Source organism: Cinclus cinclus, chromosome 1 (genome assembly GCF_963662255.1).
Source record: "Cinclus cinclus chromosome 1, bCinCin1.1, whole genome shotgun sequence".
NCBI lineage: Eukaryota > Metazoa > Chordata > Aves > Passeriformes > Cinclidae > Cinclus > Cinclus cinclus.
This window is the reverse complement of record NC_085046.1, coordinates 55,284,767-55,299,119: the sequence shown is the minus strand read 5'-3', so window position 1 is coordinate 55,299,119 and position 14,353 is coordinate 55,284,767. Positions and strand designations below refer to the sequence as shown.

At 35.6% G+C, this 14,353-nt stretch overlaps 1 protein-coding gene across 1 annotated transcript in view; it reads left to right on the top strand.

The window, feature by feature from the left end:
• The first annotated feature begins 219 nt into the window (after nucleotides 1–219).
• The window catches only part of POU6F2 (POU class 6 homeobox 2), a 307,385-nt gene continuing 293,251 nt past the window's right edge, over nucleotides 220–14,353 (top strand). Inside the window, exon 1 of the mRNA XM_062498125.1 lies at nucleotides 220–493. Within this exon, the coding sequence (XP_062354109.1) occupies nucleotides 389–493 (105 nt within the window). The 5' untranslated portion in view covers nucleotides 220–388. The remainder of the gene's footprint in view (nucleotides 494–14,353) is intronic.

The window sequence follows — 14,353 nt, the reverse complement described above, 5'->3', positions numbered from 1 at the left end:
CAAAAATATAGGCTGCAAGGGGACACAAGGGGTTAAAATTCTGACCACTGTCTGCATATATAAAATCATATCACCTTATCTGAAAAGTTTAGGCTCTAAAGAAAACACTCAGTTTAAGATACCTTTTAGGTATATTAAATCTTTAGGCTGAAGATTACAGCCAGTGTTTTCTCTTTGGTGAGTAGCTGTTTGTCTCACTTTATTTACTTGGTATTGGGTATTTGTCAATGTCATTTCATATCTGCAGAAAATTCATACGTTCTATGGAAGTATGTATGTGTGTGAGTGTGCTGAAGGTCACATGACTATTTCATCCTATTTGGTGGAGCAGCTTGACTTTTTTCCCTTGCTTTTGGTGATGGTTGTGAGTGCAGAAGTTGATTGACAGATGCATGCCAGAAACCCCCATTCTCCTTTTCAAAGACTACATATGATGGATTGCGATCTTTCAGCTCAGCAGGACACAGGGACCATGCAAGCTGTAATTGGTCAGGTATGGAGTCAGCCATTTCTCAACTCCCCTTTTATTTTTTTTTTTTCACAAGGGTCTAACCATATGATTCACATAATTCATATTTACAGTACCATCTTTCTATCTGTATCTTCAGCTACCAGCGAGTGTAGTACTGAAAGTGAGAAAGGCAAAAGAAACACAATAATCTGGCCAGGGAATCACTAGAAAAAGCTAAATTACCATCCTTTTCTTCTAGTAAACCCCGTTTATAATTCAGTCTGAGCTTTACCAAATCAATGTATTTATTAATTTGCTGTTTTATTTTGTTTAAATATGCTGAACTAGAGGAACTGAGAAGTGAAAGTGTTATGTTTGCTGGGGAGTTGCTTTCTATTTGTAATGCTGTTTATTATTTTTATATTGACTGTATTCCTGTACTAGATGCTGTGGCTTTTATTTTTTATTTTTATTTTTTCTTCCTATACTCCTAATCCAGATAATGTGTGATTGAGCTTGGTAAATGTAGTAGTCTTTGCTGCTGCAGAGGGGCAGCCTGCAAATTAAACACTGCCACAATCTGAAAGGTCCAGGTGGTCTGCTCGTGCTTCCTAATGCAATCCAGCACAACAGCTTTAATAAACAGCTCTATTTAGTTCCCCCTCCCTGTATCCAGGGAAGTGAACTGGTCTGGGGCTGCTGTGATGAAATGCCAGAAGAATATCTCTCAAAGGCCTCACAAGCTGATTTTTAGAGCTTTTCCGTTTTGTCGTCTTTGTCTTCCAAATGGGTCAGTGAGTCCTTCTCTTTCTGTTTTGTGATTTCTGATAAGTCTGTAGTTTTTATATGTGTGATTTAACCATGCTGTTTTGAGCTTTAGCCAGAAGAGAGAAGAATCATTGTCTTTTCATTTGCTTCAAATAATAACCTGAAGTGGGGAAAGAAATTATTTTGTTCTGATGAACAGGGAGGGCTGTTTTCCTGGGAAAACAGTCGGAGTCAGATGAGGGTGCCTGTTTTTATTTTTATAACAAAATTTTAAGTGCTCAACACTTTCTCATTAACCACTGACTTGTAAATCAGTCTCTGGTACAGGGTATTTTTTGAACTCTCAAAAGTTTGTGGTTTTTTGCATATGTTTCCAGTATAGTGAACGCATGCTGCTGAGCTGATGACATAGTATTTGTTTTCTATATGTTGCTATGATGGTAGAAAAATACGTGTTCTACACACTGTTTTCAACTAAATTATGGCAAAGCACTGAAGTCCCTCAAAGCACATGGTTTATTAATACCATCGTACGTAGTAATGCATTTCTGGGCGGAAAATGTCAAATATGTAATACCATGTTTACCACAGACTGTTATTGCTTTAAATATTTTAAAAATAGTAGATGCATTTTTTATTAAAAATCCTCCAAACATTAACAGCTTTCTATTAGGCTGGCTTATACCTAAAAAGTGGGGCATGCTTGCCAGTACTACATTGTGCAAAAAGATGTATTTTAGACTGTGTTAATTACCTTTTTGTTTTACTTGTTCAGTCTTACAGAAATATACTAAATGATTCTAAGACAGATACAAGGGCAAGGTTTTGAGCAAGTACATTTGACAGAAAATGTACCCTGAAATCTTTATAAATCTAAAAGCTTGTAATATCTCTTTAATGTAACTTTTGTTTTCACATGTAAGAAAGTATAAGTTAGCTATTTTATGTTTAAGGCTTGCCAACTCTCAGAAAGTGGTTTTGAGGCTGGAAATGGTAGAAGGATATTTTTTCTCTGTGCAACATTCCATATTTCACGAATTAAAAAAAAAGTTTAGTGACTGTCTAGAAAAACGTTTATATCATGTATTAGTGTATTTAATTTCCTAAAATTAATAGCAAGAGCATGTACTTAAAAATAAATTTAGGTATTTTATGTGACTAACTTCTGTGCGCTTTCTGTGTTAAACTTTATAGATGTTATTTTTCTGAAGAATAGATGTTACACATGTTATTTTACTGTCTTAGGTGCTGGAAACATTTTTTTCACATCAGCATGTGTGCATATTTACATTTCATATATTTAAGTGTGCACATCATATTTTTTCATCAATCCACAGAATTTTTGAGTATGTTTTTGTTTTGATTGATTGTCCAGTGTTTGGTTGTTATTAGCTATATGTTAAGATAAAATAAAAAGTTTTAATTTTTTTTTTTTAATAAAAAATATGCATTTTCTGGTTGCATAATAAAAGAGTTAGTTAAAATGTGGGATCTCAGGTCAGTCAGCATGATTACCATATTTTGCTGAAAATAGACGTAGACTTTCTGTATAAACTTTAAGAGAAAATAACTATCAAAAGGCAAGCCCTATGGCAGAGAATCTTTCCACATTGTAAGAATCTATTTTGTATTGATAAATTGTTAAGTTTTGCATATTTAGTAGTTGCATATTTTTAGAAGATACATTCATTTGCTGACACAGATAGAAAAAGTTCTTAAAAGTCTTTGTTAACTTTCAAACCTCCAAACCCAAAAAATTGGATAAATGTTTGTAATTTGGCCCTTTTATGTCAGCATTGTAATTTTTCCAGCCATGAGATTGAGTTTTTTTTTCTTTTTTTGACTAATCCTGCAGGTGTAGCTCTAAATTCAGTCTTGTTTACTGCTAATGCAATGTGAATGTCCCTAATTAAAAATCCAAACTGTACATGTATACCTGATGCAATGGAGATCAGGCACACTAGCAGTGTTTTGTAGTTCAAGCATTAGTCTGCGTATGACACAATTGAAATATCAGGAGCATACTGATTTAAAAGCATTTTTCAATACCAAGTACTTGCTCATCATTAAGTGCATTTTTGACCATTAAAAAAATAAATCTGGATTTCTTCTGTCTTTAACCACCAGTCCACAGTGGTTCCCACTGGTGATGGCCATGGTGGGCAGAGTGCTACAATCCTGACCATTACCCAGCACCTGGGTGTACTGGGTCCAGGGTTCAGAATTGCTTGTGAACCTTCCCTCTGGATTTTTCCTCCCCCAAGCAAGCAATAAAACAGCCAAGTACTCTGAAGAACAACCTCCTTGCCTTGTGTGTCAAGATCTAGAAGCTCATTGCTCATTGTGATTTTGATTCATAACTGGAGTGTTTGGCATGAAACCCTGATCCCTGCCAGCAATAGTCTGTAGCATCCTTCCTTGCATGCCAAACCGCAATATCCATTATTTCTTCAATTGTGTTTTGCTCTTATAGAAACTATTGGCTGGATTTTATGCCATATTCCCTATATATCCTGAGCCCATCTGAATTAACAGGTAATTAAATGTGTCATCTAATTATTTCAATGATGTTGTAATTTGTCTGCCTTGCATGCTTTCTAAAACCTCTACTATACCTTTTTCTTATTCTTTTTTTCACTTCATCTTTTTTTTTCTTTTTTTTTTCTTATATTTTTCCCCCCTTCAGACCTGAGCTTGTGAGTGACAGGTTAGTTCATCAGCATTACAGCCCTCCTGTTTTTGTCTCATCTCATGCAGACAGGTCACTGTGTCCAATCACCCTTCTGGCTCTGCTGTCCCCAGGGGAGCCCAGGCCAGCCTGCCATCTTGATCCACCAGCCTGAGGGCCCAGGCTGGCTGCACATTTCTGTGTTCACTGGTTCTTGCAAATATAGTAAAGTGGGAAAGGGGAGGGCAGCAGCTTAAATTAGATCTCTCTATTGAGAGAAGAAAATCAGGTAACATTCTTCTTCAAATAAGCATGTGCTTGCAGTTATTATTGCTATGTTTGAGTTCTCTTTCTACAAGTTTAGCGTGCTTATTTTTTGTATTTCAATGGTATCCTCCATATGATCTAACCATGTAGTAAAAGCTATTTATGCAAGGGTAAACATGCTCTGTTCCCACAGAGAGTTCTCTGAAGCCCAGTTTATTAATCTGATACATTGCTGCAGCCAGTGTGGGTCTTTCTGTTCTGTTCCGGTTTATTGCCATTAAAAAAAAAAAATTGTGTTCTTCCTCATGATTATCACAATAGAACATGTTTCAGAGAAGCCATTCCTTTTGTAACTTTTGGTCACTTTTCAGAAGTTTAATCTGTTGTCAGTGTTGTTTTATAATGCAGAATATATCTAGGAGTTTAATTTTTTTCCAAACGAAGATCAGATATATAATATTATTTTGTCTTGAGCAATCTCTCCATGATTTTTCTTGTAGCAGTAGAGAAGTTCTTTTTCTCTTGGAATATCTGTTTCCAGTTCTAATATAATATAAAGAATTGCCTATAACAGAGAAACAGAAAATAGCCATATTACATGTAAATTTAGGACCCACTTTTATAAGACAGCAAGGAATTATGCCCTTTTGTCTGCAGTTTGGGACAAATCCTGTCCTTTCAAGTAAGAATTAGACCAATCACTGTAAGAATGACTACTTGCATAAATAAGGCCAGACTACTTGTCCCCTTGGCTGCTTACTGTACATCCAGAACAAACGTCGTAGCCCTTTACAGTCACCAGCAGTGGTTTTCTGCAGTTCAAGACTGTGAGGGAGAGACCTATGGACAGGTACACATTGACTGTTTTTTTTTTCAGCAGTAGAGAGACAATGTAAACAGTAAGAAATATGTTTGAAAAACTTCAAACCCATACTTTTTAATATTTATGAACAAGCTGGTACTCTGATAATGAAGCATTCCATCTTTGCAGAAACCCACTGTTGTATACACTCTCTAGAATACTGTGTCCCTAAGAAATATTATTGCAAGGAGATGCAGGAATGTGGCTGTAATATTTTACAGTATAAATATTTGTTGTAGAGGACTTTGGATCTTGTTAATTTAATATATGTAAATTTTTTGGTCCTAGGCCTGGATTCCAGCAAAAGAATGCATTTTTCTGTTGACTTCTGTTCCTACAGCAGAAAAGATGAATTTTTATCATCTTGATTCATACTTAAAAAGATTTTTATTCGTTTCACACAAAAATTGGATTTTAATTGAAATCAGCTTTCTAAAAAATCTTTATTATTTTTTTCTTGTTGAGTTTCTTTATTCTTTTCTGTTCTGTACCACTGTGCTGTCTAATCTGTGAGTCAGGCCAGCCAATTAAGAGGTCAAATTTTAAAAAAGCTGTGATTTGTACTCTGGGTATATTCACTATATTCTAATTGTAAAAGAAAAATGAAGTACATCAAATGACCTTTAAATTGCTGGACAAGTGACACTCCTCCAGTGATGCAGATTATTATCTTTTGGCAATGCATTTACATTCAAGTACCTCTGTTATGTTTCCTAGATTCTAGACTGATAAACTAAATATCAGTCTGGCCCATTTTTGTGTGTACAGTGCCTAGAAGTGACTGCTGAGCCTCTTATCTTACAGTGACCTGTAGCTGTAACAAGACTTTTATTTTTCTTCTCTGATCTTAACTGCAACTCAAATGGAAGAAAATAAAAGGACAATAGAAGAGAAATTGTATACAGCACTTTCAACATTAGATGAGGATATGGCAAAATATTCTTTTTTTGGTGACTTACATTGTTCAGCAACATTAGCAGTGTAGCTTTTTATTCTGAAATTCTAAAGATGGAAGAACTTCAGATAAGGAAATTTTGAATATGTGCAAATTTCTCTCTCACTAAACTTAACTAGACTTAAGCATGTACTTAAAAGTTGGTCAGCAAATCACTTAAGCCCATAAGAAGTCTGTAGTTGCTAAATCTTCAAGTGCACAGAATGATACTGAATTCGATGGAACTCCTCACATATATATAACAATTGACAGGATCTGATCCAACTAGCCTATTGTGTTACTGGTAGTGCTAATAAATATAACAGTCTGGCTTAAATGCTAACTAAATAATTGTTATGCAAACTGTTTTACAATTAGAACTGGCTATTAACAATAAAGATAGTAACTCTAGGGTCTTGAATACTTACTTTTTGAGGATATCAAGGCTACAGGTAAACGGACAATCACTTCAGGGGTTTTGTTTCAATGTTGGCTTTGAAACCTCTGTGATGTGTAGTGCTTTCCCTTCAAAAGAGAAATATTAGTTGATGTTTGCTGCTGATTCTCTGTTGACTGGTAGTGCTGTTCTACAGTAGTGCTTTATCTAACTGTTAGATCAAAAGAAAATTTTGAAGATCAAGGAACTGTTCTAAATTTCTAGCCATTCTTAAAAGAGATAGTGGGAGAAAGCGTCACAAAAAAAAGGTTGGGGGGAGAAAGAGTGTATGCAAAAATCTTTATTTTAAACAATCCTTACATGGTGAAGTATATAAATTAAATTTTCTTAAGCTTTTTAGAATAGATTTTGTAGTTACTGATAAGCCTGTTTATCTATATTTGTATATGCCATACTATATATAGCAATACTATCTCTGACAAACTTTTACTCACATGAGTAATAGTGAATGATTCTGTTTAATGACTTGAAGTTGAAGAAATTATTTTCAGAGATGAGTGCCTCATAAATGCATCATGTTCTCTGCTGTAGATGTACAGCTGTCCCATGTCCTTTGCACATGCGAATGAGGATTTACAGGGCAGAACTCCAATAACTGGTCTTGTCAAAACACATAGGTCTTGTCTTGGCAGACTTTCCTCTGCCACTGTACTGTAAAAGAAATCCAATAATTTGGCAAGCAGTGCACAAAATCACACTTGAGAGAGTAATTTTTGACCCTGTGATATTTCCAGTGAGTGTTATCTAAAACTACTTGCTAAATATGACCTGTTCCCAAAGGTAACTCATTCCAGGATGGGGTTCTGAATCCACAAATAGGTAAGGGCATTATAAAGGGAAATAGAACCTTAAGCAAAAGAAAAAGTTAAAGTGGAACTTAGTGCATTTCAGTTGTTGTTTCCATTAAGTAAGTTTTAATTTATAAATTGCTAGCATTTTCAGGGATCTGGGACTCGTGCATTTGGAAGACACAATCCAGCTATGGAATGGCACTTCTAAAAAGGAAATATGACATGGGCAACAATAAAGACAAAAGTGTTTTTTAGCTACCCCCTACTGTGTAAACAAGTTTCAAGAAACAATAAATAACAGACCAGGAGTTTTTTGCAAGCAAATTAGTGAAAGTCATGTTAATAGTATTACACAACTGTTGTTAGACATATGGTAAGTGATACTTCTGTATCAGAATGTACTTTTCACTAAACTGTTTACATCTCTAACTGCTTTTTCACTTACAAATCCAACTTAGGAACTCTAACACAGATTTTCCTTGAGCTTTTCTTATGTATCAAGTGCAATGAAGTTTTACTGGAATAAAAAGCTGATGGCTTTAGCCCATTCCTGAAACACATCCTTTTTTTTTTTTTTAAATAAATAGCTAAATATAGATTTGCAGCATAGACTAAGAGTGAAACAGCAATATCAATGACTAGAATGTTTCATATCCTTCTTTCATGCTTGTGAATTAAAATCACATTGTCTCCTATCAGTGGCAAACTAGCGACAGCTTTCATTTTTCACAGTACATCACATTAAAGGCTGTCATTGTTTTGGGAATTGTTTTTTTTTTTTTTTAATTATACCAAGGGAGAAATGTTCCTGATTGGTATTGAATACACCTTTAAAAATACAAAAAAAAGAAAAAGAAAACCAACAAAACAAACAAAAAAAACCCCAGTGGGCTAAAGATGCAAATAATTCTTATAATGGTTAAGTCTGGTATTTCTGAGACACTGTCATTGGGTCTATGACCTTTGCTACTAGAACCAGATGCTGTCAAGTGCTGAATGTGTCTGGAATCCTGGCTTTGTTAGTAGGACACTGTTCAGTGAAATAATATAATCTGGAATAAAGAAGAATTATGCTGCTATAGGAAACCAACAGTTATTTCAGGATTGCTGGCCATTACATTTTACCTTCTCTTTGATGCACCCATCCCTTTCTGTGTACAAAATGTACTTTACATTTTTCAAGTGGATTATACAAAGCAGAAATAATATCTGATTTGTTTAATTCTAATCTTTTGGAAGAAAGGTTGAAAGTTGTGGCAAATGTAACAGTGGCTTCTAATGTGGAAGGATAAAGCAGGAAATACCAAACTCATTTTGCTTAGTGTCAGTCATGATGATTTATCATTATGGTCAGGGCAAACTATGATCTTGGAGCAGAAACAATTTTGTCCATTTAGAAGGAAAAAAACAACTCCAAAACCCAGAATGTTCCAGTTTGATTCTTATGTCCTTAGGGTTGCAATATTGAATTCAGAATTGGGGAAGCTTAATCTTGCAGCCAGATTTGACAAGATGCTGGTTGAGCAGTAGGCAGAAGTGATGGTTTGTGTGTTGTAATGCCCATGGTGGGAAATAAAGAAAGATAACAAGATTTTTCCAGAAGTCTGTGTGCAGTATTCACCACCTGCTCCAGCTTGTCACCAAAGTAGTCAAGAGAACTTTTTGTATGGAAGTTGGTGAGCAACGCTTGCAATTTCAAAGCCTGACAGATGACAAACTTGGAGTGCTCTAAAACAGCATGTGAAGGGTTCACAATAGCTCTGAACACCACTATCTGTTTGTTTTGGTCTTATTGCTTATTTAAAGGGTGATCATGGAACCATTTGAGCACATCCGTAAGTATCCCCACAACTTATTGGGAAAGCTCACATGAGCAGCACATTGTGCATTAGACAATGCAATGCCTAAGAGTTGGATCTCCTCTGGTTACAAGAGGATATAGACATGTACTGCTCGAAAAAATAAGCTGGTTCTCCATCTTCACTCAGTTAATCCTGGAGAGTAGAAATCCACGTGTGTGTGTGTGTGTGTGTGTGTGTGTGTGGGTGGGTGGGTGGGTGGGTGGTGTGGGTGTGTATTGGGGTATGTAGCCAAAACCTGGAGCCTGAAACTGAAATTGGAAGGTGTTTGGAAAATAAAACCTGGATTTTGAATAGTCAACCAACAACAGAAAAGAAGCTGAAGATTGGAGTTTCTTCCCTTAAATACATTGTTTTCTTATATGTTCATGCTGGATTTTAACAAGAAGGAAAATTTAGGGTTACCCCCTAATTAAGGATTTAGAGTGACTGTAACAAGTTTTAATTTTAACTGTAGATATTCAGCAAACCTTTGTTCTACTCTGCTCATGTTCTTATGCTAGGCCCATCACTGTACTTATTAGATCTCAAAGATTACATTCTTTGATCTAGTGCTTTCTAAATCCTTAAACCATGGTTTATTTATTTAAAAGGTTATATCCAGCATTGGATTGGATTGTAAAGTACCCTTTGACTCTCATGAAGGACACAGAAGAAACAGATGCTTCTGAGGGCATATTTCCTTCTGACCATGAAGTACCACAGCATTTTATTGAATTAAGAACTGCACAAAAATCTGTGCTTTTAATCTGGCCAGTATGTGTAGAGATTTTTTTTTTACCTCCGTGGTATCACGATGTCATTCACATGTGATACAACAAACATTAAGATAGATAGGTGAAATTTAGTTTAAAAAAAATTAATTTTAAAAAAAGCTGCAAAGTAGCCTCATATTTCCCTAAGAACATAAATAAAAGCACACTAAACCTCAAACAGGTGTTTAATATGAGCATGTTCAGGATGGATTCTTGGGGTTCTTTTTCTATCTGATAGTTACCAGGATTCATTAGAAGCAAATCTGTGGAGCTAAACAGGGTTACATTTGGACAAACAGGATCACCAGCAGCCTTTAAGTTCAAATTCAGAAGCCCTTATGTGAGCAGATTTACCAGTGTAGTCTACAATATTTGAATAATTAGTGATTCCCAGGATAACCAGAAAGAAGGCACAGAAAAGAAAAGAGTGCAAAAATTAAACACAGTGTGCCCCATCCTGACAGATATTAATTATAGTCTCTCCAAATGGATCTTTTAATTTTTTTCCCAATCCATCCTGCAAGGCAAACTGTAAAAAACTTTTATATATTTTCCCTTAATTTTGGAAAAACGAGACTGAAATTGGCATGTGAAAAGAAAAAATTCACTAAAAAGTGGTGGTTATTTTTTCATTTTTGTAATCCTTGTGTTTGGCTATTTATCTTTTTTGAGAAGTTCAACCACTGGAGATAGTCACCTAATGCTACTTTATACTGGGATCTCTTTATACCATCTGGAAGTACAAATCAGCTGAAAAGTGGGTTGTAAAAGTAATTCATTTATGCGTGCTTTAAAGTTCCTTCATATTTCCATGAATGGCAGAAACCTTGATATAAATAGGAATAGGGTCCAAATAAATGGACTAGAATTTCCATATTTTTCAGATGGCAAAGACAATGGGATAGGCAGAAATCAGACTGGGGGAAAAGAGGAAGGAGAAAGCCTTATTTAGTTACAAACAAATATCCATTAACAGATGAGGTGAAAGGTCCAAATCCTGTTTTATTTGCCTCCATCTATATCTTTGCTGTCAGTGATGAAAACATGAAAGGGAGGGAAGAGAGCACTACTCGAATCATAGCAGTCAGAGCTGCTTTCTCAATCGATTTGGTTTTAAAATGAGTATATTTAAAACAAATGGCTTAATCTAGTTCTCTTTTTTTTTTTTTTTTTTTTTTTTTTATCCCATGGGCTGCAGTGTTGCTCTCTGTGACTTTTGAACAAAGATGTATCTTTGCATTATTCATTTAGTATATCTGGATTAGTGGAAAAGAAAACAAATTAAATTAATAGGAATTAATGTCAGTTAAATTCCCTCTTTCTATACTTCCTATTTCAAGTTGCATTCTACAATGCCAAGTCAAAAGGTGAATAAAAAGAGCAAAGAGAAAAAAGCAAAGCAAAGAATGACAGTTATGCTAATGAGGAATACCTTAAAATTAGTCAGACACAGGAAAAAAATATTAAAATAGCAATTTTGGCTTTGACACAAGAGTTTCCTTTGAAATTTTGAGGAGCTTCCTACTCCATTTTATTTCATAATCCCTTTTAAATGGGAACATAGGAGGCTTAAGGGATTCTGTGAAGTTGTGAGATATTTCTCTCTTTGCTTCCCTATTTTGTGAGAGCCTAAGGGAAAAATATTGGCAGAACTTGTAGAACCTTCTATAATTGAAGTAGCCCAGTGTTTCCTATTTTAAGACCTTTGCTGCTGCTCTTAGTATTTCCACCTGGTTGGCTAACTCTTCCTGAATACTTTTGAAGGCAATTTCTGCTAAAATACTTCAGTGGTTCCCAAGGAAGATAGGGAAATACGGGATATTCTTGCCCATTTCAAAAATTACGTCATAATTAAGAGCAGAACTCTGAATGTGGTGAGGAGTAGGAGCGTTGGTATTGACACATCTCTGCAGGTGTCCTGTGACAAGCCACCCATGCTTGATTATATTCCAAGCCTTTGAAAAATGTACTTGGCACATGTTTACTTTGGAACTCTAAATAGCTACATCCCCTAAAAATTCCAAGAAAAAGGAACCTCAGGAAGGAACCTCAGAAAATCACCTGCAAATGGACAGGATCAGCTTATCTGAGTCACATCCTACAGGTATTTGTGTAAGTGCTTGCTGAAAAACTCCATCCAATCCCAAACTCCATGAGCACCAATTCCACAGTATCTTTGTCCTATGCATTGCACCAAGTAAAGACCATATTTTCTTGCCTCTTTTAGGAGTATCAGATTATTTCTGTGCCCTTGAAATACTAGCTTCCTACTATGCCTGTCTTGGAAAATGGCAGAGGTGACACCAGGGACCCTTTACTTTTCTATGAACTCAGTGACCATATTCACGGGGGATGGAGAAAAGGGAATGTGTGATTCAAATGAAGACAGAACAAGAGCCAGGGAAGATAAAAGATATGGAATGAAACAATAAATGCATAAGAAGTCAACCAGGACTAGAGAGTGACAAGGCATGGAGAAGTAGGAAGAGTGTATCCAAGAGAGGTTTGGAACTGTGAGGGACAGTAGGGAAGAAAACTTACCCTGTGTGTGGGCAAACCTACATTAAAGGAACAACAGAAAGGGGACTGGACCTGGTTAGGGATAAAGACAGAAACAGAAAACCCATGGGGCAGGTTCCCAGAAAAATTTCTGCTGACAAATCTCACTGGCAAAATTTCTCTGTTCTTTAAAACATATAAATCTACACATACAAAATGTGGAAAACAGTATTTGTACAGTTAAGCAGCATAATTCAAATAATTTGTTTTGCTTGTAAATATATATAATGGCCCTTTACATAAACTACTATATTGTTTATGTAAAAACTTCACAGATTTGGCTCTTTATTGTGACTTCTTTCTCAATATTATAGTTGATATATACTGTTATTTTGCTCCCTAGAAAATGTGGGAAGTTTATGTATTTATGTATGTATGTGTATATACATGCACATATATACACATGTATATATTTATTCTGGGCCAAATGACAAATTCTAAAAAAGTATTTTTCTGTTTTAAAGGCGGGGCGAGGGGTGGGGGGGGGGAGGCTTTGTTGTCTTTGCATGATTTTAAAAGATTAAAAAAGATAATTTTTAAAGAAAAAGTAACTTTGACTAAAGCACTCAAACTGTCCTGCTTATTAAATATCAGATAGAAACATATGGGCTTTTATTCCTCTTTCATATGAATGGTAGGTTTAAAGGTTCTAACACAGCTGAATTTTCATTTTGAATGAAAAACTTCATAGGGATCTTGCCATCACTATTTCCAACAGACAAAATCTATCAACTTACACAATAGTTTTTTTAGAACAGTGACCTGCATCTAGATTTTTAGATATATATAGACATTGGTCTTGGCAGAAAGTAGACACATTAAGCCCCCATAATAGGCGATACTTGGCTCTTGAATCTCCACTGCCTCAACTAGTTATTTACAATGTTAAAAATGGAAGCGTTGCAAAGCCAAGTGCCTTTTTTCACTTTAAGTGTTCAATACAGTCCCTCTACTGCAAAGTAAAAGCTTCAGGTTCCTATGGAGAAACAACATTGGATTATTATTTGAACAGATATAATTACTACTATCAGCAACTTGAAGTCACTTTAATTCCTATACTACACCAATTTTATCTCTGACAGGAGGGGATAATTTTCTGAAACTAATTTAGCTTCTCTTGAACATTATTTACAATTGTGACTATAATCCCATGTATGCTTTAGTAAGAGAATGTTACAATGATGAAGGAACTGGGAATAGGTATCTAATACATGCCAGGGTGATGTGCAAAGGGGAAACTATCTGCTGACATAGGGGTGTGGAAAATGTGGGGCTAGAAGAAAGCAGGAGACACAGTGTGGAAGGAGGGCATGGCAGTTAGAGAAGAGGTGTTTTGGTAAGGTCAAAAAATTCAGTTATTTTTCTAAAAAGTTTTTTATGGTTTATTGTATTGAACTATTTGTAATAAGGACTCAGCAAGGTGAAAATATTGGGACTAGTAGTCAGGAATACATGGAAGCAGAGAGCTGTATGAAACAGTTGTGTACAAGAAAACTGGGGATAATAAAAGTATATCCATGTTATATCCTTTCTCTTCACCTTTATCCTTTCAGCATCTGCTCAGATACAAGTTCAGGGGCCTATCCTACAAGGCATCAGCAAAGCATGCTTTAAGTAGTGGTGCAGCAAGAACTGAGAAAAGCATAAAACCCCAGGCTCCATTCTGTCACCTTCCAGTTCCGTATCAGTACGTTATAAAACTTTTAGCTGTTGCAAAATTAATCACCTTAATTACATTTTAATTCCTTAACTGAAGGTAGATTGACACAGGAATTGTCTGGTGCCAAATTTGGGCACACAGTGTTTCAGATAAAGTTTACAAAACCAAGAGCAAGTCAAAGAAGCTGTCTCTAGGCGTGACTTACATCCAGACCTGTTCTGTTAGCAGAGGTGTTGCTTGCCATAGTATCAATCCTTCCCTCAATATGATTTAATGTTTTTTTTTTCTTTTTTTTAAAGTTGCTTTTCTAAAAGACCGTTTG